The 25,517-nt window shown below is 55.2% G+C and overlaps 1 protein-coding gene across 1 annotated transcript; it reads left to right on the forward strand.

Moving 5' to 3' along the window:
• The first annotated feature begins 916 nt into the window (after positions 1-916).
• Rtn4r (reticulon 4 receptor) lies at positions 917-25,239 on the forward strand. The gene is made up of 2 exons (XM_021209626.2): positions 917-1,241; positions 23,563-25,239. Exons 1-2 carry the CDS (start codon positions 1,220-1,222, stop codon positions 24,960-24,962), a joined length of 1,422 nt encoding a protein of 473 aa, XP_021065285.1. The 5' UTR covers positions 917-1,219; the 3' UTR covers positions 24,963-25,239.
• The last annotated feature ends 278 nt before the right edge of the window (positions 25,240-25,517 follow it).

Below are 25,517 nucleotides of genomic sequence, written 5' to 3' on the forward strand. Positions count from 1 at the left end.
TAGCTTCCGTATGTAGCCAGAAGGCCATTCATTCCAATGCAGGCTCCTCGGCGGTCTCCACCCCTGAAGCTTATGCCATCCTTGGTGTTCTCTTTTCCTACTGAGGTAGACAGACCATGGGCCCTATCCAGCTCTCTGGCTAGATAATGTGCAGGACAGACACAGACAACGGCCTGGCAGCCAGCCGAAGCACCCCTACCACCACCCCACCCCAGAATGCACCTAAGAACTCCAAGTAGAGAACTCAAGCAGGAATGGGAGATAGGACATGTTTGGGGGGGGGGGGTGCCATTAGGAAAATTGGCCTTATATTGGTCTGGCTTGGTGGAGGGTGGGTCCAGAGGAGTCTTCGGACTTTGTAATCTCCATTGCAAAGAGGAAAGAGATAGGAGTTTGTGCAGAGGCAGGTGCAGACAAAGCCTGAATGTCCTTCCCGGGACAGGGAACTACAAAGCTAGAGAGAGCACTACTGCGCTATTACACCTTGCCTCTCAGTTTTCTTACCCAGTCGCCTAGGACAGTTTCGAGCAAAGGGCTCTAAGGGCAAGCAAGAGGCGGGCCATGCAAAGGTTTGCTGCATCCGTCCGATGCCCAGGACTCCCTTCGGGACTCGGTTAGCCTGTGCCGCCACGCCCTCGAGCCCGTGCCCACGGCCGATTCCGGGACGCGGTGCCCGCGGCCGCCTGCAGGGGCCGCCGCCTCTTCAGGAATGCGCCGCCTTTGTCTGGGACCGCGCGTGGCCCGTGCACCGGGTGGCTGAGCGCCTCCTGCCACTTACACCGCGCTCCGGACACCCTCGCCTCCCCTCTCGTCGCCCGCCCGCTAGCCCTGCACCTCGTACCCACCGGTCCGCCCCAGCGCGGCGCGCCCAGGTGAGCGCCCCGCCCGGCGCCAGGCCCCGCCCCGGCCCCGCCCCGCCCGGACCGGCGGGGAGACCGGGCGGATTCCGCGCGTCAAACCACATGATCCCATAAAACATTCATCCTCTCCCGGCCCGCGCTGCGAGCGCCCCACCAGTCCGCGCCGCCGCCCTCGCCCTGTGCGCCCGCAGCCGCGAGCCCAGCCCGGCCCGGTAGAGCGGAGCGCCCGAGCCTCGTCCCGCGGCCGGGCCGGGACCGGGCCGGAGCAGCGGCGCCTGGATGCGGACCCGGCCGCGCGCAGACGGGCGCCCGCCCCAAAGCCGCTTCCAGTGCCCGACGCGCCCCGCTCGACCCCGAAGATGAAGAGGGCGTCCTCCGGAGGTGAGTGTCAGCGCCGCTCCAGAGCCAGGCTGTAGCGGGGCGGGGCGGGGGGGACGCAGAGCATGGCTCGCGCTGCCGGAGATGGAGCCGGGTCGCCGGTCGCTCCCGAGGGCCACCGCAGTGCCACGCCGCGCGCTGGCCGCTAGCAACTGGGCCCTGGGAGGGCGGAGCCCGCGGCAGCCGCAAAAGTTGCGGCTTTGCGGGAAAGTTGACAGCGATGGCGGGGCCAGGGATGGAGGGTCCGAGGTTCCAGATGTTGGACCAGGGCCCGAGTGGAGACTGAGGGCTGGAAGGGCGGGGTCCCACCTGAGAGCGCAAAGGCGGCGAATGGGTTAATGAGCGGGTTTGCAGAAACGTGGGCACCGGACCGAGATGGGGTCTGCCCAGCGAACCCTGCTCAGAAGCTGTTTCTTTGGGGTCAAACGGAGTAGGGATGAATATGGGTGTCAGCAGCAGCAGAGGGCGTGGGGGACAGGGCGATCCCAGAGCTGTCTCTGAGCAGGTAGAGAGGAGAACACACACACACACACACACACACACACACACAAAGCAATGTCTCCTCCTCGGAGATCGGGAGGGCTCCTGAGAGTGAGAGGCTCCATTGAGGGGCGTTGGTGCTCGAAACACCCCCTCCTTGGCAGCCCTGTGGGATTCCCTCCTCCCATCCGGGTGGGAAGCCCCCACCGTAGGGGCAAGGGAGGATGGGCTTCATGCAGGTTGGACATGCCTTACCTGGAGAATCTGGAGTGAACACATTGCCTTCCCCAGGTGCCCACCCTATCTACCCTGCTGATGTCCATGGTGCCGCAGGCTGCACACACGTTTCTTCGCACGTGTCTACGTGGGCTACATACAGTCTTGCACACCTCCAGTGCACACTCATACCAAATCTGCCCTAGTGTGCACATGCACACAAACGCTATAGGCACATCCCTGTACTCGGGTGCATAGCTCTGTCCTCACTCCTGCCTACACACCTATGACCATACACGATTTTATGCAGCCCGCCTGCTGTGATCTTCATGCTTAGCACATGCTGGGGCCCCTTAACAGGACCCACTCCCGTGGAGATACGCTTGGATTTTGAGTAGGGATGCTCTGGGCAGCTGGACCCAGACAGAGGGACAAGTCCTGGAGTCTCCTTCACAGTGCTTAAGTCTGTGTGTGCAAGTACGTGTGTGTAATGTGGTATGTATCTGCACATACGTGATTGTGTGAATGACCATGGGTGCCTTTAAACATATCTTCATGTTTCCGTTTGTCTCAGAGTGTGGGTGCCCTTGTGTACATAGGAGGGCTATGCCTATGCCCTGCCCAAATCTGGACCAAAAGCCGTCAGAATGTATTTAGGGGTTTTGTTCAGTGTCTCCAGCCCAGGCTGTGAGGTGCAGAGTCTGCCAGCTGCTCTCCCACCAGCCAGGGTAGGGGCAGTGGTGGTCTATGGTGGGCTGGAATCTACCTGGTCAGGAAAGATCCATTTCCCAGCTTGAGGTCACCACTGTGATAAAGGGTCTGACCCTGGACACACTTGGCTGCCTCTGCAGTTCCACCAACTAGGGCATCCAACCCAGCATGGCCCCCGAGAGGCCCTGCCTTTAGCACATTAGCTGTTCCACCTGGGTGACCTTCTGGTGAACGAGCGGCTCTGTGCTGCTCACCTAGCTCAGGTGTTGTGTGGGGTCGCACCTGGCCACTCCCTTCACTAAGCCCCAGGCCTGTCTTCCCATCTCTGAGGCTGCATTGTCTCTTGTCCTACTGCAGTCAGGGGAGGAAGGTGCACTTCCAAGGCAAGACCTCAGCAGCCAGGTGTGGTCTGCACCAGATCCCACCTGGCAAAGGGGAGCCCGCAGAGCCTGCTCCTGTGTTTTCTTAGAGTCTCCCTGTCTCAGCCTTCCTCATCTGTGGTTAGGCCAGCAGTCTGGGTTGTTGGCGGCATTTCTGAGCTGATGCCCCACTGGGGTCGGTCCAATTTTCCCAAGGAGGTGGCTCTGTTTGTTTTAATTTTTCATACAATATGTTCTGATCATAGTCTTTCCCCTCCTCAGCTCCTCCCAACTCCTCCTCCTTAACAACCAACTCCATGTTCTCTCTCTCTCTCTCAAACAAAATAAAACAAAGCCAAGAAAAATAGCAAAACCAAAAAAAAAAAATCAAAATAGACAAACTAAAGAAAGAAAATCAGTAAGACAAAAAAAAAAAAATGAACAGAACAAAAAGATCCATTTTGTGTTGGTCAGTTACTCCTGGGCATGGGGTCTTTCCTGGATTGAGACAGGGTCTTACTGAAGCCCTGGCCTGGATCTCTCTATATAGAACAGATGTCCTTGATCTCAGAGACCTGCCTGAGGTCTGGGATTAGCCATGCCTGGCTCCCAAGGGGGTTTTATTGTTTTGTTTTCAGGCAGGTGTAACCACATAGCCTAGGCTGGCCTTAAACTTGGAATCCTGCCTCAGCCTCCACAGCATTGGAATTACCTGTCTAAGCCATGAAACTTTGCTTCCAAGGTTTGGCCCCCAGCATTTCTGCTTTAAAATCCCCCACATGTGCTTTCTCAACTCCTCCTCAATAGGGGTTTTCCTGGGACTCCTGCCAATAGAAGCCCCTCCTTCCTCCTTCCTCCTTCCTCCTTCCTCCTCCCTCCTGGATGATATGTTAGGGAACTGAAAGAGGTGATGAACCTGGAGAGGGATGAGAGCTGAGCCTGTGGCTCTGCCCTGGACCAACAGGGCCCTGTTAGTCCGTCTGCGCCTGTTTCCTTCAGGCAGGACTGACCCGTGGCTGGCCCAAGGGCCCAGGAAGTGCTCAATAGCCTGTTATCTTGGAGGGCTAAGGCTGACTCCTTGGTTGTGAAGAGCCCAGGTTTGTTGCTGTTGTTTGTTGCAAGTGGTAAGTTGTTTGTGAGGGGCAGGGTCTTCAGGATCATGCTTCCCTCTTGCTTGCCAACCAGGCCTGACTTTAGCACCCTTTACTTGCCAGGCTCCTGGCACCATGCCTTCCTTTGGAGAGAAAGGGTCCATCTGGGAGAGGAGGCAGAGAGAACCCTTCTGCAATCCTGGGCCCAGGGCCCAGAAAGTCTCCCAGAAATCTCAAGCTGTGCTGTACATTCAAGAAAGGGGTCTCTCTCTCTCTCTCTCTCTCTCTCTCTGTGTGTGTGTGTGTGTGTGTGTGTGTGTGTGTGTGTGTGTGTACACGTGCACACACGCGTGCAATGGAATGAGTATGTGAGAAGGACCTAACCCTGTCATAGAGTTACAATGCTCCTGGTACTGGGTTGTGCCTGGTCAGTGAAGTCGATGCTGCCATGCCCCCCCCCCCATTCTGTGAGTTTTGACTTCCAACCCCAGGCAGGGCCGCCTGACTCTCAGCAGCCAGCCAGAGCCTGGACCCTCACATCCCTAAGAGCTGGGGTGGCTGTTTTTTGTGTCGCTTCAGGACCTGGCACCCTCTGCACCGTTCTATGTGCCTGCCCTGTGGCCTGGCTACATCCAGTCAAGGTCACCTGTGCCAGCCACGTGGCTAAACCCCAGATCCTGTATTTGCTCACTCGCCTCTGTCGCTCACCTCCTCCTTTGTGGTCTGCAGACCTCCTCTGATCAGACGATGAAGAGGGGTGAATCCTTCCTTACCTCATTGATTCCAGGGTTAAATGTGTTAAGGGACAGGTGACTGACCACACGGCCAGTAGTGGGAACCTAGCAGTGAATGTAGGGGACAGGCCTCCCATCTCCCCGCCTGTCCCCAGAGTGCGTGGGCCTGGCTAGGTCCCATCACACCCGGTGTTTGGTACTGCGGTTTCTTCTTTTGTCACTGTATTTTAAACACTTTGCACATCGGGAACTATTCTTGTGAATCATGCTTAACTGGTGAGTGTGGAATCCCTTCCTGAGAAAGCACCAAGCTGTACTTGTTTAAACCTACCTTGGCCTTTTGCGTTGCCTTCAGCCATGCAATGCCCCCGAGTACATCCCCACGAGTCCTCAGTGAAGGGCATCAGGGCCAGGATGTGTACCCCTTCCTGTACACTTGGGCCAACTTCCAGCCAGGGCCTACTGCAGCTCCACCCCACTGCCAGCCATCTGAGTCTTTTTATACACATCAGGTGGGTGACATGGTAAGTGGACCAGGAGTCTAGCTATAAAGAGGGCCATCTGTTCAGCTGGCCCTTTGGGGCCCCCTCTCTCCAGCCCTGTTCCCAGAGCTCCTGGGTACCTTGTCTGCTCCCCATGGCAGTCCCCACAGTCTTTCCCCAGGGGGAGCCAGACCCAGGAAGTGGAGCCAAGAGGCAAGGGCTATTGGTACAGTTTCCCAAGTGTCCTTGGGGAGGCACTGAGCAGGCAGAAGCCAGCCTCCCTGTGGTGTCCCAGGTGGGCCTGGCAGACAGTAAGGTTCATGTAGTACCCTTTCACATGGAGGTTGGCAGAGGTGGGATGTAGGCATCTCAGGAGCTCCCCAGACTCACAGTGAGCGGGTTGCCTGGGGATTGGGAATTGGAGTTTCATAGAATACAGTTGGATTTCTTTCCTTTCCTTTTAATTTTCCCCCTCTTCCTCTTTCTTGATTTTTGAGACAGGGTTTCTCTGTGTAGCCCTGGCTGTCCTAGAACTCATTCTGTAGAACAGGCTGGCCTTGAACTTAAGAGATCTGCCTGCCTCTGCCTCCCAAGTACTGGGGATAAAAGTGTATCCTACCACTGCCTGACTAGTGTTGAATATCAAACAAAGGTTTTATGATCAACTTTGGGGTGGGCTGGGTTAAGCTGCTGACACAGCATCTTTCCCACAGGGCACCTCAGAGCCTTGGTTTCAGATAGGGTGGGCATCTCCAAACTGTGCAACGAACTCCATGGCCTGGTGTACTCACGATGCCATTTCGGGAAATAGTGATAGGGTGTTGGGTCAGGGGATGGGCAGGCCATCCCACACCATGCTGCGCCCGTGGGGCACCTGCTGGATGGAGGGACAGGTTTCTCCTGGTGTTGTAAGGCAATGTGCAAATTTAACCTTTGAATTTATGACTCTATTTCTTTGCAGCAAATGTCACGGGAAATGTCAGGCAAAGGCTGAAGCTGGGTGAGGGGCCCACTGAGGTAGGGAGTGGGGCTGAACATGTTAGAGTGCCCAGGGTCTCAAACCAGAGTGAGGATCTAGGGTGCTCACTGCCTCCTGGGAGGCCTCTCGGATTATCCCTGTCCAACCTGAGATCCCCTACACAGTGTCCTCCATTTGTTCTACCTATTATGACCTTGTTAAGATGTTGGCTTTCTTCTCTCTCCTGACAGGGCCCAGATGGGGCCAGTTTGGGAACCTGCCAGAAGTCCCCCCCCCCCGAGTCCAGCCAGCCATAGGATCGGCTCATGCAGTACTGACTTGCTGTGTGACCTTGTGCCCCACCAGCCTTGGCTGGTCACCGAAGGTGTCATCTGTAATCCTGGTTACCTGTAATCCTGGTGCTTCCAGCTTAGTGCCCCGAGAACCAGAAAAACACGGAGTTTTCAAGATTTAGGGGGTGCTGTTCTCCGGGAGAGATTGTGGGGGACTATGCATGGCAACAGTGGGGGTGCCTTTGGCACACGAGTCAGAAGCAGGACTTGCATACTGCAGGTACACAGGAAACATGGATGGAGAGCACAAAAGGAGGTTTCATCCTTTTAAGAATCCACAACCCTTACCAGTATGCCCCTTCGATATGTCCAGCTCCACCTGACCTGGCAGTGGTTAATGAACAATAACTGCCTCCCTGCCAAGAACCAGGCTAGTGTGGCCTATTAGAGGTCTTTCGTTCCCAAGACCACTCACGTTGCACCCATCTTAGCCAGCTAGGATGCCCCTTCGGGTCACCAGCTTGAGCATCTCTCAGGTGATGCAGGGGTAGACAGGCACCTGGATGCTGCTCACACAGTGAGGTCTCTTGTCTTTGCTGATACCCAGCCACTTCTCCACGGATGCCACAGCTCCCCAGCTGTGTTCCACTGACCATCCTGGATTCCTCAGATTCAGCCACATGGTATCATACCCTCTGCACCCATTCACTGAGTCTGGAGTCTGTGCCTCTCCCTCTCACCGCTGAAGAAAGTCCAGTGTCCATTCTGACCTCTTGGCTATCCCCTCCAGCCCTCACTGCAAACACATAGAGCCACCGGCGTGAATGCCCTCCATGCCACCCAGGCTCTTGCCTGCTCTATCATCGTCCCTGTTAGCCTCTGAGCCTGCCTGCAGTCCACCCTGACTGCCCCTTCAAGGAGTAAAGCCTTGCTCACTTACTCTCAGGGTGGGCTAGAAGATCTCGTGTAGGAACTGCTGTCCCTTCCACCCTTGATGGGAGAACCTCTTGCCCCATCTCTGGGCTCCAGAGCCTCCCCATCTCTGCATCCTCCGAGCAGCCCCATCCTGGCGTGAAACTTTAGGGAACATTGAGCAATGGGCAGCCACACCAGCAGATAGCTGCAGAGGGAAGTCCAGAAAGCTGCTGCATATCAACGTTCTCCCCTGCCACCCACTTGCCCCTATATCTGTTAGGAAATACCCAAGCTTATGACTCTCAGGACTAGCGGCCTGGGCAGCCTTATTGGCCAAGATGGTGCAGGTGAGAGCTTCAGAACCCAAAGGCGGATGCTGGCTCCTGAGTTTCCCTGTTGGGGTGGACGTGTTGGTGAAAGCCAACTGGCCAGTTCCTGGTCACCCAGATAATGGGACTCCTCCTAGCAGGCTATGGAAACTGAATCTGGGATGGCTTTGGAGCCCTTGGTGGGAGACAAAGCCCCCAATTCCTGGGCTTCCTCTAACTCTTGGTCAGTCCCACCTACCCTCCCACCTCTGGACAGAAAATGGGTATAGGTGTGGGGGCCCCTGCGAAGCACTGAGGGTACAGGAAGAGCCCCAGCCGGAGCTGCCCCTCTCCCCCAGCAGCCTCTCTGCTGAGAGAGTCCTTGCCCACAATGTTCTAGTTCATGGACACTGGACTGAGAGGCCATGGAGGGTGAGGGAGGGTGTACCAGCTCCAGGCAGGTCCAGCCGCCGGGGGATGCAGACAGGAAGCTAGGTCTCCATAGCTTTGAGAAATGTGAGGTACAGCTTGACCCCTGGGAGGGAGCCTAGCCTCGTGAATGTGGCTTGATCTAGGAGCTTGGAGACCTTTGTCCCTCTGTTCAGCTTGCAGGACCATGAGAGGGGCTGCCTGCATTCATACCTGGTTCGATGGAAGCAGTTCAGGCAGGATCCTAAAACTGTAGCTGGAAACAGAATTCCGTAGAGAGACGGGGTAGCTGCTGTCCTGAGCCTGGCGAGCCTCCAGAGGAACAGTCCAGGGAGGGCTGCGGGCCAGCCCAAGGTCGCCCAGAGTGTGCTGCTCTCACGGCCCATGCCTGCTTCTGCCTCCACACTATCCCACAGTGACTCCTTCCATGGCTCTCTGCCCTGTTCCCTGGATGGGCTCTCAATCTTCATCTGCCCTGGTTGAGATGTGTCCAGTGTCCCCATCCTCAGAGTGTAGGAAGTGGGCATGATGGTGCATGGAGCCTGGCAAGACTGACCCCTTAGGTCTCCTTGAGAGCCATAGACATAGTCCTTCAGCTCTGTCTGAGGAAGTAGCAGGACTGCTGGTGTTCCCCACTAAGCATCCCTGGCCTGCCTGCACGGCCCTGGGTGTACCCCATCCTCTGGGCGGACCATAGCCTCACCCTCTGAAAGGCTGATGGGCACTGAGCAAGCCCCCTACTGTGAGGAGGTTGGACCTTGGGTGGGTTTCCGTTTGCAGGACAGCCTCAGGTGGCATCGGCCTCTCCCTCCTTCCTCTCAGCAGTATTCGTGGTACCACCAGTTACTGGTGGCCATCCCTGGGCAGTGGAAATCTTGAGATCTTTGGAACATCTTTTCTCCCCAAGCCGTTCAGGGTTCCAAGGAGATGTCTTCAAATCTCAAGACAGAATGGTGTAGTGTGGGCGTCAACAGAGTGGCAAGAGGACCCCAGGTCAGTCCTCTTGAGGCCTGCCCCCACAAGGCCCACCCCCTCGGTGGGGTTTCCCCCTCCCTAGCCAAACTGGCCCTTTGGCCAAGGGGAGGGACCCTGGCTGCTATGGTGTCAGAGCAGATGCCCCTCTGCTCTGTGGAAGGCAGGGCTACCAGAGCAGGCTGGCCTCCAGGGGGGGGGGGGGGGGGGGGGGGGGGGGGGGGGGGGGGGGGGGGGGGGGGGGGGGGGGGGGGGGGGGGGGGGGGGGGGGGGGGGGGGGGGGAGGGGGAGGAGTCAGTGGAGGAACTCACTGCGCACAGCCCCAGCAGGATGCCCTCCCAGCTGTGTGTGTTCTGCGGCCTGACACGCGGTCCCTGCACACTGGGCCGTGTCCGGGCTGTCTTTCATCTCCCTGCCTCGGCCCCAATTTATGTCAGGCAAGGCTGACACGAGGACAGGTGTGACAAGTGTCTGGCTTCCTGTTCAAAAATTGGCAAAAGAAAAACTCTTCCCATAAAGATATTCCATCGACATCCCTCCTGGATGTCAGTAGAGAGCCCGTCACAGCCGAGACAGATGGCGGCCCTAATGCACTCCATCCTTCTCCTGCCGCCGGAGCCACAGCCTGGCTACAAGGTGGCTCAAGGTGTCCTCGAGGTAGGTGGTGGTGGTGGGCCATCAGACCTCTTCAGAGCCCTCCCTACCACCGAAGGCTCTCCCTCCCATAGGGCCTCAGTGACATCCAGCAAATCCAGGAGCAGTGGCACATACACTTGAGTCCCTGGTGGCCCCAGCATCTCTACCACACTCCCCCCTCCCAAGACGGCTACCCAGACCCAAAGCCTCAGGGGGTGAATTCCCAGGGATCTCCAGGCCCTCGGGTCATATGACCATCTTTATCAGCTGTGACCACAGCCCTATGGAGGGCAGGGTTTGCTAATGTGGTTCTGTGGTGGCAGATAGTCAGGGAAGGAAAGGCTCTTAGCCCAGGGCCTCACTTGAGGTCAGGTTGTACGTGGGCACTCATTGTCCCTGTGTCACCTGGGAACATCCATAGTGAAGACCTGCCCTGCCCCAGCTGATGCCCTGGACCCTGCAGCCCCATGGACAGAGCTTGTATGCATTGACCCTAGGAGGGTTCCACAGAGCCTCCTGTAAGTCTGAAGGTGGGCAGGGGCAAAGGCCAGGCCAGGACTGGTGAAGGAGTGGGTTCCCAGAGAAGGGTCTTCAGGCCATGGGCCTGGGAACAAGGTAGTTTTTCCCAGAGGGGAGTTGCATGAAGCCTTGCAGGAGGGACTGGAAGGCCAGCGCTGGGCGCTCTCCTCCACAGGGTGGGGACATTTGCTCAGAGAGAGGCTGAGTGCTGCTGGCAGTTCTGAGCTGGTGGACAGGACATTTGCTCAGAGAGAGGCCGAGTGCTGCTGGCTGAGCTGGTGGACAGGACATATTCTTATGCAGCATCAGTACAGACGCTCCTCATGAGCCAGGTGTGAACCCCATCATGGTTCTCGAGCTAGATGAAAGAATAAACTCAGGTTGGGGGCCCCCGGTATCCCCAATACAAGTGAATCCAGGGCTCCCAACCCCTGATAGACATAGGGCTGCCCTACAAGGTAGACTGTGGTGTGCAGGGCCTCAGGGCGCAGGGCTATTGATGTATTTCTTTCTGCCTGCTCTGGCATCAACGTGACACCACACAGAATAAGCAGGAAACCTTTTGGATTTTGCCAGATCATACTCATGTCTGAAAAGAACACTCCCAGAGTCTTGAGAAGGAGGTTGTACTAGCTCACACTGCCGTGACAAAATACCGTGAACTGGGCATCACACATAGCAGAAATTAATTTTCTCTCAGTTCTAGAGGCTAGAACTCCAGGCTCAGAGTCAGATTCTCGTGAGCTACTTGTTCCTGTCTGGCAGATGGCTCTCTTGCTGTAGGAAATGGCCTCTCTGGGGTTTCTTCTAGACCACCGATCCATCTCAAAGCCTCATCCTGAAGCCCTTATCCAACCCTAACCATCTCCCACTAACTTCCTTCAAATACTTTCATATTAGGGGCAGGGCATACTGGTTACACACCTAAAGCCCCAACATTTGGGGGCCAAGGCAGAACGTTCAGCAGTTCCAAGTCTGGCTCAGCAGGGCACAGGCTGCCCTTCCCAAAGGATTCATGTTTGGTTCCCAGTACCCAGAACCCACATGCTATCTTACAATCTTCTGTAACTTTGGTCCCAGGGGAATCTAATGCCCTCTTCTGACTCTGGGGGTGTGGTACCCAGGTGGCATACAGGCAACATAACACCCATCCACATAAACAGGAAAATAAAATGAAGAGTTCCAGGCTATTCTAGGCTCTCACCTCATAGAGGTAACACCCAGGGTCCAGGTCAGGCACCGCTCAGGCCATTCATGGCTCTCACTGTCAGTCTTACCTCTTTCCTGGCCATAGTCTTAATGATTCTGAAAAACTGGGCCCCATTCTCTTTCCTCCCTGAAGCCCAGTACAAAGAACCTGAGCCTCTGGTGCTCTCCGAATGAATGAATGAATGAGTAAGTGAATGAATAAATAATAAATAAACTCACACTGGGGACTGGGACTTTGGGCATATATTTTGGGGGAAGCTGAGCATAGTAGCTACTTGGAAGGCTGAAGCAGGGCGTCCTCTAGGGTTTGTGGCCAGTTTAGGTTACATAGTAAATTCTAGCCTGGGGTGTCCTACAGTATTAAGACACTGTCTCACACACACACACACACACACACACACACACACACAAAGGTGGTGGTGGGAAGGGACAGTACAAATGCCCATCTATAATGGAAGTCACTCTTGAGGGCTGCTCACAGAAACTCAGAACTTAGGCGCATGAGCCTCCCCCAGGCAGGAGAGGATCAATGTTGCTCCAGCCCTGGGCATCCTCAGGAAGCCATCTTTACAGCCACACAAAATCTGCCATTTGCCTATAGTGGGCATGTAGTGTATGCTTGTCATAAGGCATGGTTCTGCCCCGTGGTGCCCACAGCCCATGACAGATATAGGCTGCAGAGACATTAACTAAGTCTCTATCCAGTCCCTGTGGGGCTGATGGGAACCCTGGCACTGAGGGACTCTGAGGTGTGCTTCACGTGTGACACCCTGGGACCAGCTCACAGCCTCTCAGCTAAGAAACCCAGGCTCCTGGGCATCAGTCTTGAGTGAACTGCCCTGTGTAGCTGGACTTAAGGGTGACCCAGCCTCATTTCTGGCTTCCAAATCCTCAAGGATCACATGGGACTAACCCACTGGCCAAGTCATGACCACCCAGGCCTGCAGCAGCCAACCAAAACAGTTGAGGAGTGGGTGGGGCCTAGTTGGAGGGGGAATCTGTCTGGCCTGCTGGATACGGGGTTTTAAATACTCATTCTCAGGAAGAGGTGCCGACTGTCGTAGGTCCTGGTTACCGGGCCTTCATGTGTTGGAATAGGAGCACTAGAGACCTAGGCTGTCTAAGGATCTTCTTGCATTTGGCTTCAGGGAGGGAAGCAAATAGGGCCATGGAATCATGGCGACTATGGTCAGGGAAGAGGTAAGTGTTTTTTGAAGCTTGCCAATGAGAGCCATGAAGGGCCTGAGCCTGACCTGGACACTGGGTGTGAGGTGAAAGTCAGGGCTCCCAGATCCCCAAGAATCACATGGGAGAGATGGATGCAGCCAGATCCAGGTGTGGCCCCTGACACTGCTGGCCGTGCTGTGGTCATTGGAGAAGTGCTCAGTGGGGCCTAGGACCTGTTAGGGAGGGGACTCCCGGAGTCTGGTCCTTCCTCAGTTCAAAAGGAGCCTGGGACCTTAGCTGGTAGTGGGAGCTTTTCACCTTCCTTTTGAGATAGGGTCTCTCCTCAAACCTGAGCCTGCTAATTTGTCTAGCCTGCCTGGCCAGCAGGCTTCAAGCTTCCGGGCCTTGTCCTTCCTCTGTCTTTCCAGTCCTGAAATTAGAAGTTCAGACATCTGGTAGCATTTGGCTATTCTGTGGGTGCTGGGTGTCCTAACTCAGGTTCTCACATTTGCACAGCAAGCATTTTATTGATGGAGCTTTGCATTTTTAAGAGCTGGGGGTAGGGGCAGCGGGAAGGCCACCGAGAGGCTGAGGCACTGCCCAGAAGTGAGGTCAGAGGTACCTGGTCTCCCCAGCTTCACAGCCCCATGGCTCCCTCTCCCCATGCCTGCCGCAGCAGCATCAGGATGTAGCCAGAATACAGTGACCTCCTTTTCTGTAGGAGGCAGTAGTGCCTGGCTTCCACCTGCGCAGGTGAGAAGCCGACAACAATTTCCATTCCAAATTGATTTCAAATAAGCAAGCGTTATCACACACAATCATATAGGAATAATTTATCACTCGTTAATAAAAGAGCAATTACTTATTCTCATTGCCCCTGCCCATGTGCTGTGGGCTTTGTTGGAGCTCTGAGAAATAGAGAAGCTGAGGCCCAGGGGTTGAGTTCCACCTCCAATACAAGGTGGCCCTTACTGACTTTCAACTGCTTCCCCACCCCCAAGACAACCTGAGATGGAGGCTGAAGCCTAAATGGGGCGTGGCGGTGGCGTTGATAGTAAGAAGCATCTGGGTCAGGGCCAGTCAGGGTGACAGAACCAGAGCAAAGTGGATGTGGAGGGGTGTCAGGGTTGGCCGAAGGATGGTGACTACAGAGCAGGACCTGTGAGCATCTCTTCAAGGGTCTGAATTGCAGAAGCCCCATAACAGAGAACAGAGAGTGGGTCAGAGACCCAGGTCCATTCTCAGCCACCCTTGGCTGGTCAGGGCCACCCTAGAGACTAGCATGCCCTGCTCAGGATGCCCGCTTTCCAGCTCTCAGGACACCCGCTCTCTTCTCTCTCACCTGTCCTCCCGTTTTCCCTCGGCTTACAGTTGACTGCAGAGGATTTCCTTCTCTTGTCATACCGCACGGGAGAGCAAGCTCTTCACTGTGTCGTCCCACTGCCCCCTGGGTCCCCTCCCAGGCCCTTGTCCTGCTGCCCTGGGACGTTCTCCCTTCGTGGGATGCACACTAACTACTGTGTTTTGTATCGGCTGAAGCACCTGTAAGGACAGTACAGCAAAGGGCCTGTGTTTACAAATGTGAGGTGGACTGGCTGGGACCAGAATCCCACATTTTAAAGCCTTTCTGAGTCTTGCAGTATTGCAGTTTCCTGGCATGCAGAGTGCTTTGGGCTTTAGTACTGCCTTGCATTGTTTATGGCCAGCTTCTCCTCCTGGAATCTCCCGGTTCCCAGGAGCTTGAAGTTTGCCATGAATGCCCAGTGACGGACCAGGTCCTTGGCTCTAGGAGTGGTATTATTTCTTGGATATTTTTTTTAAACCTCCATTTTCTGTTCTCCCTTCATACAATTGCCCTAAAACACAGTTGACCTACATTTGCCCATTGAATCTCATTCAGTTTTTCTTTTTGTTTTTCTTTCTGGAAGATTTCCTTGACCTTGTTTTCCAACCCTTCTATTGATTCTTTTAATTTTAGCAATTCTATTTTTAATTTCTAGACACTCTTACTTGTTCTCTGGTGACTCCTTGGTCATAGCACCCTGTTCTTGCTTTAAATCCACTTCTGTCCCTGGGTGGACCAGTTAGAATTTCCCCCTAATTTCTGACTCTTCCTGACCCTCCACCTGCCACCTCTTGAATTCCTTTGTTGTCCACCTCCGTGCCTTTTCACAGCTGTGATGGTTGCTGGTCACCTTTTGAACCACGCTGAGATGGGACATATGAACTGGCAGGTTCCAAGCCATCAAGTAGGAGCTGCCCAGGGCTTCCCCATATGCCAAGAGCAGAGACCCTTTCTCTGCATGTCTCTCTATTCCCGACTCCACAAGGCATGCTCCTCGGTCACTATCATTTCAGAGGGGGAGTGAACAACGGTCTGTATGTAGTTCATAGAGTGTGATGGTGGTGGTTGGGTGAAGCAGAAAGAACAGTTCTACCTGGTGATTAAGCTGCTGCAGCGGATGCTGCCTGAGTTCAGGTCTCTTGCAGAGTGTGGCAGGCTGTGGTGTGTAGCCCACCTACCCCCACAGGCCAGCAAGCCTGCTAAGATGATTTTCAGGAAGACAGCACACAGCTCCAACTATGCTAAAGGCACAGCCTAACTGCCACTGTCCTTTGGTACAGGCACAGTATTCTCTGCAAAGAGCAGGGACCAGTCTCCTCATCTCAATGGTAACTTATTGGGGTTTTGCCTAGGGCTTTTATGTGTGGACTAGAAGTAATGGCCACCTACTCACTGTGTAATGTGGTGTCTTGGTCACTGTGCTATTGCTATGAAGAGATGCCATGACCACGGCAACTTGCGTGAAAGAAAGCATTTTAATTGGGGGTTTGCTTTCAGTTTCAGAGCTTAGTCCATTATCATCATGGCAGGGAGCCTGGTGGCAGACAGGCATGGTGCTGAATCCCCAAGCAGAGAGTGACTAGGCCTGGCATGGGCTCACCTCAAAGCCCACCCCAGGTGACACACTTCCTCCGACAAGGCCGCACCATGGGCCGGAACCTCAAACTGTGGTCCAAAAGGAACCTTTCCTCCCTAAAAAGCTGACTCAGATTTTGTCACAGAAAGCTGACTAACAAGTGGCCGTGACTGTTAAGTGATGGTCGAGGTCCAGCAATGATGGTGATTATGACAGTGCTGATGCTGATGACAGCAACAGTGGTGACGGTGATGGCCCCGGTGGTGGTAGCAGTGACAGCAGTGACAATGGAGATGTCCATGTGATGATGATAGCAGAAGATACCTGATGCCCACTTTCAGTTTGTGACCCTGGCCATGGGTCTGCATGAGGAGCTAGCTCTGAGGTCATCAGAAGTGGTCTAGACCTTCCTGCTTATCAAAAAGTACTTCCTTTCCCTTTCCTGGGCTAAGTCTTCTCACCCGTAATAAATCCTGTTTTCTTAACTGTGAATGTCTGGTCTGTTAGCCAAGGCTAGACTCTTGTCATCTTGGGAAGTTTATCAGTGCTGGCTTGATCCCATGTCCCATGTCCCATGCTCTCTTTCCCACCCAGACCAAGAGCTAATGGCTGTGAGTCAGAGGGCCAGCTCCGTTGAGCCTGACCAGAGCTTCTGAAGCAGTTTGCGGCCAAGGGTCCTGAAGGCCCTGCAAAATCCTGGGGGTGATTATACTGGCATAGCAGGACCAGCATCCCAGCAGACCCCCACCTGAGCCGAGACACTACCAACCCCAAACCCACCAGGTTTGTCTCCCTGTCAGGGCCTTTATCCTTCCCTCCTGGAAGAGGAGTGACCCTTACCACTTCCTCCTGATATCTGGGGACAGCCGTTCATCTCTTTCTTAAAAACAGTTGTGGTCTTTTGGCTTGTTTGTTCTTTTTTTTTTTTTTTAAACATTTAAAAAATATAAGCCTGCATGTATATGTGTGAGCCCTGTGCCTGGCTCGTGCCCTCAGAGCTCAGAAGAGGACATGAGCTCCCCCAAGAACTACATTTAAAAATCACCGTGAGCTGCTACGTGAGTGCTGGGAACCAACGTGGCCTCTCTAGGATTGTTCTTGACAGGATGGCCTCGAACTCCTCATCTCCTTGCCTCCACCCCCCAATTCAAGAGTAAACTGTTCTCTACGACCCCCAGCTTGGTTTGGGGTTTTTTGAGACAAGGTCTTGCTATGATTGGCCTTCAGCTCAGAATCCTCCTGCCCCAGCTTCCCACTTTGATTTCCAAGTTGTGTTCTCTTATACACTACTTCCACATGCTACCTCCAGTCCCCCCAGTGTTGGTCTTGCCCAGTGTTGCCCTAGGCTAACTCTATACCAAGGTGAGAGACCGCTGTGATCAGCTCACTCAGCCATGAGGGTTTGGCAGGAACAAGGAATAGTCTTCTCTGACTGCAGGATTCCTTTTCCTTAGGCAGGTCGCGTGCCCTTGGCTGAGCCCTTGTGCGCGTTAAGATAACCACACTGCACACAGCAGGTGTTCAGTCACAAAGCAGGTCGGCAAACTTCCTGTAAGAGGGCCCTGCATTGTGGGCCACACCATGTGTGGTGCCAGCGTCACTGTGCCGAAAGCAGCCCTGGATCGTGGGTGAGCACATAGATGTGGCTGCTTGCCAAGGAAACAGCTTATTGCTAATGGAACAGCCCGCTCTTGGGCTCTTGAGTGCCTGGGTCCCTCAGCCTTTCTTCTAGCTCCATGGATTCAGCGCTTTGGCCTTGGAGGGTGATTCCAGTGGGCATACACTCCCTCTTGGATCCCTTGTGCCCACTGGCACTCCCTGCCTGTCTGCGGCCCAGCTTAGGAGGGCGTGCTGAGGCTGGCCATCTCTAGCGGAGTTCTGTCTGCTTTCTTTCATCCTGAGGAGTGGCCAAGAGGCACAGTCAGTGGGTCCCAGAAGGTGGGAGCCAGAGGGTGCAAGCTCAAGGCCGGCATTGCCTTCTTATAGCAGAGTAAGTGCAGCCCGGGCAGAGGCCACCTGCCTGCTTGGTTGAACATGCTTTACAAATGCAAGAACCTTGGAGAGGCGTCACCTTCCTCCTCCCACCACAGGGTAGCAGACCCTCCTCTAGGCCCTGACGTCTGCACAGCCCTCTGTACCAGCCCATTTCTGCCCCTGTGCCCAAGGGCTTTTATAAGATGGTCACTCTGTTTTGCATACTACCAGTGACATATTGGCAACACAATCCTGTGTCTACCCTCCCCACCCCAATGGCTTGCCCCTAGTATATGTTCTTATCTCCCAGTTGAGGCCTAGTCTATACAAGTATCACATGCACCCCCCGAGACCTGTACTTATTTATGTTGACACTCGGGGCCTCAGGGATCAACAGCAGATTCAGGAATAGGATGGGTGATCCAGGGCTCTGTCTAGGATGTCCCAGAAGTAGATAAGAGGTACAGAAGGCAGAATCCAGTACTGTAGACCCTGCCAGGCAGAGCCCTCCATCCTGGACGACAGCATCAGGACGGCAAGAGTGAGAGGCGGGCATTTGTGTGGCAGTCCTGGGGCTTAGCCTTCATAGGATGCCTATGGTAGGGATATGCCAGTCATTGCTTAGTTCCACATTAGTGTCCCTGGGGACTGAAGCCGAGACTGGAAGATGGATTGAATTAGCAGCAGGACCGCAGAGGAGGCCTGGGGGTGAGAGGCAGGTAATTAGGCAGCAGGTGTTTGTTGGCTAGCAGCTGCCTGTCAGGGAGGGGGACACTGAGTTGGATGGGCTTTAGCCAGGCAGAACCTCTAGGTACTCCACTACAGGCCCACAGGGCAGGGTTCTCAGGGCAGGGCCCAGGAGGTGAGTATCCTGGTGAGGCTCAGGAGCCCCTTAAGTAAGCAATGGACAGGAACAGAAAATGGATTCCTAGGAGAGACACACACTTGTAATCCCAGCTACCCGGGATGCTGAGATAGGAGCGCTGCAAGTTAAAGGCCAGCTTGGGCATCTTCAGGCCCCTCCGTGAAACTGAAAATGAAAGAGCTGAGCATGGTGGCGCATGCCTTTAATTAGAGCACTCAAGAGGCAGAGGCAGGTGGATTTCTGTGGGTTCTTTGAGGACAGGAGGGTGACCTGACATAGTCAAAAGCCATTTCCAACAACTCTGCTCCAGTTGCAATAGGTCAAGCAGCCAGATCACATACCAGGCCTCAGTTTCTCCACTGCTATGTCCCGGCCTGAGGTGCATCATCGTGGGTCTTGTATCTGCCTATCATGGCAAGTGACCTTGCCCATTATCGACCTGGCCTGTTCTGCTGGATTGTCAGGATCAATAAGGAACAAGGCCTCAAGGGATCAGGGCAGGGCAGCAGAGGCTGGTGACCACACCCTCAGGAGACACAGGGTGGGCTGTCCTCTGGAAGCTGCTACCACCTTCCTGCCCCACTTACTGTGCTTTGGGGAGGTCCCAGGAAGCACAGTGTAGATACAAGCTGTCACTGTGCGTGTCTGCAGCCAATAATGGGTGGAAGGTGGTCTGTGTGTGTGTGTGTGTGTGTGTGTGTGTGAGAGAGAGAGAGAGAGAGAGAGAGAGAGAGAGAGAGAGAGAGAGAGGGAGAGGTGAGTGAATTTGGGGGTACAGGGGGTACAGATGGGGTGGGGTGGAGATTCACTGGACCCAGGGAAGGAGGGGATGACTGCAGAGTGGGGATGACTCGGTTCGGCCAACCTCTCCAGGAGCTATTTCTGGTCTTGTATGCTGAGCTGTTCTGCCTTGTAACTGTGGTCTCTTCTGAAATGCTTCAGCAGCAGCCCAGCCCCTTCTACAGCCTTCTGACCCCAGCTTTGTATATCCATGGAGATGTCCTCCCAGCCCTAGACAGCATGGGAGATCCCCATTCCCCAGTGCCTGTCCAACAGACCAGCAGTCGAGCACCCGTCAGCTGCCCTGGCCGTGTAGCAATTGTCCTTCATGAACTAGCTAGACTCTACTTGACAGCACTTCGGGTAGCACATGCCCCGTCTCCCGCTCCCACTTCCTTTTAAACTGCCTCAGTATGTGAGCAGAGCTTCGCGACCCGCTGCCTCGGTTTCCTGCTATGTGAAACAGACTGCTGCTGATGATGGTGAGGAATGAATTCCTGAGGCTTTTATACCTTAAGCAGTATATCTGGTAGGCTTCTCCAAAGTCCATGGGGTAGATATTTGTACTCACAGACACCCAGCAGCCCCCAGGGCACCCAGCTGGTAGAAGGATGAAAGCCAGTGCCCGGGGTCTGTGAGCCTGTGAGGCTGCACTGTTTCTTGGTCTCGTCACGTGAGGATAAGAGGCCATCCCCATAGGATGTTAAGCTTGGCTAGGTGGAGGGTGTGCAAGACCGCAGTGGGATAGGAAGATGCTAAAGAAGGCAGTCTCAGCTCGTTCACTGGGCTGCTGAGGTGAGCTGCTGACCTCAGCAGTGCCTGCCTGCTGGCTCAAGTGGCTGCTGGGCGAGGTCCCGGAAGCCTCTCACCTACCTGACCCCTCCCCTCCCTTTCTCCCTGTTCGCACCCCTGTTTCCTGGCTTCCTTCCCTCTGCCCCTGCCCTCTTCTTGCCTCCTATTTCCCATCTTCTTTCCTCCTCTTCCATTTTCCATCCCTATTCTCCTTTCTCCCCCATCTCTCTCTTCTTCCCTCTCCCCATTCCCTCATCAATGAATGTGAATATGGGTTCTTGACTCAAAAGAGCTAGCTGCAGGTGCCAGATGAATAGCCCAGTAGCTATATCCTGCCTGATCTGGCTGCCCCAGGTAGAAAAGGAGCCTGGGTCTATATCCAGTTATTGTCCTCCCTGGGGAATCTCAAGAGCCATGTGCACCAGGAAGCCAGTCCTTTCCCACTGTCACCTGCATGTCCCTGTGGCTCCCTAGATAACCTGAGCTGAGCCAGAAGCCACTGGCCATGACCTAGTTCCAACAGCCAGTTAGTTCCCCATGGAAAAGCCCTGGAGGAGACCCACACACAGGTCTGATGAAAACTGACTTAAGTGTAGCTAGAGAAATATAAAAAGCTATATGCATAGCTTACAAGGCTGGCTCAAGTGGATGTAGGGTTCTGAAGGCTTCTCTTCGTGGATGCCGTGTGAGAGATGGACCTCCCTCCCAGGACCTCTTTCTGCCCACGTGTGCATGCCAGGTGCTTTCTGAGAACGGGCACGTGAGTGAGACTGGTTGGGAGTGTCAGGCGGAGGCTACAGGGAGACCAGAGGGCTAGGCTGCCCCGTAGAAAGGAGTCCCTTGCCCCTGAGAATCGGTGGGCAGGTTTGGGAATGGAAAGGGAATGGGAATGGAGGGGTCCAGACCTGAAGTTCAGAAGCTCTGTGACTCAGGGTACTGCAGAAAGCACAGAATGAGCCATCGAGGCCTGCAAGGTGGCAGACAGAGAGACTGAATAGGGCAGCCCAGGGGTGGGGTCAGGGAACATCCTCACACGCCTGGTCAGGTGTCTGGGTATTTCCCCAAGCCCCTGCTGTGAACACACGCAATGCTGCAAAGTTGGGTTTGATTAGCTCATGAAAAGATGCCCCCTCATGCTTGCTCAGCGCAGGAGTTGCCATGGAGACCAGTGGGCAGGCCCCAAGGGGGGCCAGGCTGGAGCCAATTACTGTGGCTACGGGCAGAAGAGCCTACCCCAGCCCCTGTGCTGACAGGGTAGGTGAGAAGGGCCGCCTCTCAGAAGTTGATTTCCAACAGAAACACAGCTGTGTCTTTTACCTTCTGCCTGGCAAGGCAGAGCACCCCATGGCAACTCCTCTGGTTGCCCACCTCCCTATTGTGGTTCAGCCCTGGGGACCCTGACCACAGCTGAGTTAGCATTGGGTAACCTCAGGACTGGGGGCTCTAGCCTGTCTCAGTCCACCACTGATGTGGTGGGTGGCACAGAGAGGTTGTGGTGCCTTGAGTGTATGTGAGGTCCAGTCAGTAGCATGGCATTGTGGGTGACAGGCAGCCTTTAGCGCGACTGGGCTGACAAAGTGACCTACCTGTCACCCATGGCAGTAAAATCTCAAGCCTGGCCCTGGGGACATGAATTACACACACACACACACACACACACACACACACACACACACACACACAGTCTTGGGTCCTGAGTTTAAGACCAGGAAATGCCATACACTGATATTGCAGATAGAGCATCATGGGGTGCTGACAAGGCCAGGTCCCACAGTCCCAGGAAGGACATGTAAGAAGAGAATGTGAGGAGAAGCTAGCTGCTTAGACAGAGCCTCAAATCCATGTCCAAACCACACATGGCCAGCCCAGGGAGGGGCATCCATGGGTTAAGATCTTCTGGGCCTGGCTTGCCACCATGCTTACCAATAAATGACCCAGGTGTCCAGGGAGAAGTCCCCAGAAGCCAAGGCCCGGTGAGGAAAGCTAGCTCCTGGCCTGCCCCTCCACCCTCTTGTGTCGCCTACTCCAAGCCGTTAGCCAGCCTTGGCCTCCTGTCTGCAGAATCCTGCTCTTAGCTCGCTGCCAACACAGGTGTTAGCTGTCAATGGAGGTGTTAGCTGATAAAGCCATGACCCTCCCAGGGGGATTCACGTTTTAATAGACTCACTCCTGAAAGAGCCTTCGGCACTCCAAGGGATGGGGCTCTAGTGACAGGCCAAGACGGCTTTTTCCTAGGGATGTGGCACCCCAGCCCTAGCTGCAGTCTGCGGCAGCTTGTCTAGGTCCTTGGCCACACCCAGGTATATCTGGCCCTGAGACTAGGATGGGGCATAGTGCTTTGGGACCACTAAGAGAAGTGAGGTGGCAACCGGGATGGGCAGGAAGGCTGGGAACGGATGGGGCTGAGAATGAGGCCAGGGGAGGAGGCTGCAGAAGGCGTTCACAGCCAAGTCAGGAAGTGCTTAAAAGGGAGGCTGTGTGGAGGAGGAGCAGCCTGCCCTGGGGGCCTGGGAGAGGCTGCTGGGGTAGGATCCTGTGCCCTCCCTCCCTCCCTCCCTCCCTCCTCACCTTCTCCAGGCTCCTCTTCCTTGGTTAGCAGAGGTGACAGTGAGAAGACCTACCCCTGGCCTCAGGAGACTTCTACAGGCAAAGGAAGCCCTCCGGGGGTTGCACATTCTCCATTCAAGCATATCTCCTATTTTAGCATGAGGGGGTCCCTAGAATCCCAGTTGTCAGAGGTCCTCAAGAGCTGTAGGGGACTGGGCTGGGCATGGATTGTGGACTGTGAGCCTCAGTCCCTCCTCTGCAGCCTGGGCCAAGGGACATGGCAGATCTAGGGATGCATCTCAGGCTGCTCCTACAGTGGTTTTTCTGAGCCAGATTCCCCCTCTTCCATCTTTTTTTTTTTTTTTTTTTGAGACAAGGTTTCTCTATATAGCCCCGGCTGTCCTGGAACTCATTTTGTAGGCCAGGCTGGCCTCGAACTCAGAAATCCACCTGCCTCTGCCTCCTGAGTGCTGGGATTAAAGGTGTGTGCCACCACGCCTGCCCCCCTCCCATCTTAACCTGTAGCCTGATGGAGTTGAATTGGGCAGGCCTAGGATAAATAAAGTTATGGCCAGCAGAGACAAACAGCAGCCAGGTCCCAGGGCTCTTCGGTGTGTTGGTATATGCACTACCCCAGAAGGCCTTCAGATGTGTGGTTTTGATGACCAATTGGGCTAACCCTGTCAGGTAAAGCAGCAGTCATGTCAGCAGGTGTATGAGGTAGGGTGGCATGGGGGCTGGGGGTTCAGACATGATCACCAGTGTGGAATGTGTCTCCAAAGACAACCTACAACCCAGTATTGTCTATATGGAGTAGAAGGCAGCTGTCCTCCATCCCCATCCCCAGGGCTGGCAGCCTTGGACTCTGCTCAGTCCCCTGGAGACCCCACTGGAGGAGAGTTGGTTCCAGCATCAGCTCTCACCTCTTAGGACCCCTGTCTGATCACCTTTTTCCTCTGCCCACAGGAAGCAGGCTGCTGGCATGGGTGTTATGGCTACAGGCCTGGAGGGTAGCAACATCATGCCCCGGTGCTTGTGTGTGCTACAATGAGCCCAAGGTAACAACAAGCTGCCCCCAGCAGGGCCTGCAGGCTGTGCCCACTGGCATCCCAGCCTCTAGCCAGCGAATCTTCCTACATGGCAACCGAATCTCTCACGTGCCAGCTGCTAGCTTCCAGTCATGCCGAAATCTCACCATCCTGTGGCTGCACTCTAATGCGCTGGCCCGGATCGATGCTGCTGCCTTCACTGGTCTGACCCTCCTGGAGCAACTAGATCTTAGTGATAATGCACAGCTTCACGTCGTGGACCCTACCACGTTCCACGGCCTGGGCCACCTGCACACACTGCACCTAGACCGATGTGGCCTGCAGGAGCTGGGTCCCGGCCTATTCCGTGGACTAGCAGCTCTGCAGTACCTCTACCTACAAGACAACCATCTGCAGGCACTCCCTGACAACACCTTCCGAGACCTGGGTAACCTCACGCATCTCTTTCTGCATGGCAACCGTATCCCCAGTGTGTCTGAGCACGCTTTCCGTGGCCTGCACAGTCTTGACCGCCTCCTCTTGCACCAGAACCATGTGGCTCGTGTGCACCCCCATGCCTTCCGGGACCTTGGCCGCCTCATGACCCTCTACCTGTTTGCCAACAACCTCTCCATGCTGCCTGCAGAGGTCCTAATGCCCCTGAGGTCTCTGCAGTACCTACGACTCAATGACAACCCCTGGGTGTGTGACTGCCGGGCACGTCCACTCTGGGCCTGGCTGCAGAAGTTCCGAGGTTCCTCATCAGAGGTGCCCTGCAACCTGCCCCAACGCCTGGCAAACCGTGACCTTAAGCGCCTCGCTGCCAGTGACCTAGAGGGTTGTGCTGTGGCTTCAGGACCCTTCCGTCCCTTCCAGACCAGTCAGCTCACCGAGGAGGAGCTGCTGAGTCTCCCCAAGTGCTGCCAGCCAGATGCTGCAGACAAAGCCTCAGTACTGGAACCCGGGAGGCCAGCTTCTGCTGGAAATGCCCTCAAGGGACGTGTGCCTCCCGGTGACACTCCACCAGGCAATGGCTCAGGCCCTCGGCATATCAATGACTCTCCATTTGGAACTTTGCCCAGCTCTGCAGAGCCCCCACTGACTGCCCTGCGGCCTGGGGGTTCTGAGCCACCAGGACTTCCCACCACCGGTCCCCGCAGGAGGCCAGGTTGTTCCCGGAAGAATCGCACCCGCAGCCACTGCCGCCTGGGCCAGGCAGGAAGTGGGAGCAGTGGACCAGGGGATGCTGAGGGTTCAGGGGCCCTGCCTGCTCTGGCCTGCAGCCTTGCTCCTCTGGGCCTTGCACTGGTACTTTGGACAGTGCTTGGGCCCTGCTGACCAGCCACCAGCCACCAGGTGTGTGTACATATGGGGTCTCCCTCCACGCCGCCAGCCAGAGCCAGGGACAGGCTCTGAGGGGCAGGCCAGGCCCTCCCTGACAGATGCCTCCCTACCAGCCCACCCCCATCTCCACCCCATCATGTTTACAGGGTTCCGGGGGTGGCGTTTGTTCCAGAACGCCACCTCCCACCCGGATCGCGGTATATAGAGATATGAATTTTATTTTACTTGTGTAAAATATCGGATGACGTGGAATAAAGAGCTCTTTTCTTAAGCTGTGGCCTCTTGGGCTGCGGTACTGTGGGTGGTGCGAACCGAGGGTGGGTCCCAGCATAGCATCTCCTTCAGACACTGGCACAGAAGGCCCGAGAAGAGATAGAACTGCCCACCCTCACTGGTAGGGCAGTTTGGGCTGAACGGGCAGTGGGGTGGGGGTGGGGGCTCACATATGGAAGTGAGGTGACATTCTCACCACCCTCCAGCTGCACCAGTGCGCTTGTCCCGTAGCTGACATCCATGAGCTCAGCCAACTTCTCTGTGAGCTGAGCTGAC

Source organism: Mus pahari, chromosome 12, assembly GCF_900095145.1.
Source record: "Mus pahari chromosome 12, PAHARI_EIJ_v1.1, whole genome shotgun sequence".
NCBI lineage: Eukaryota > Metazoa > Chordata > Mammalia > Rodentia > Muridae > Mus > Mus pahari.

Coding starts and splice junctions, on each gene's coding strand:
- Rtn4r (XM_021209626.2), top strand. CDS start 1,220: ATGAAGAGGGCGTCCTCCGGAG. Junction 1,242..23,562: donor GAAGAGGGCGTCCTCCGGAG/GTGAGTGTCAGC, acceptor CTCTGCCCACAG/GAAGCAGGCTGCTGGCATGG.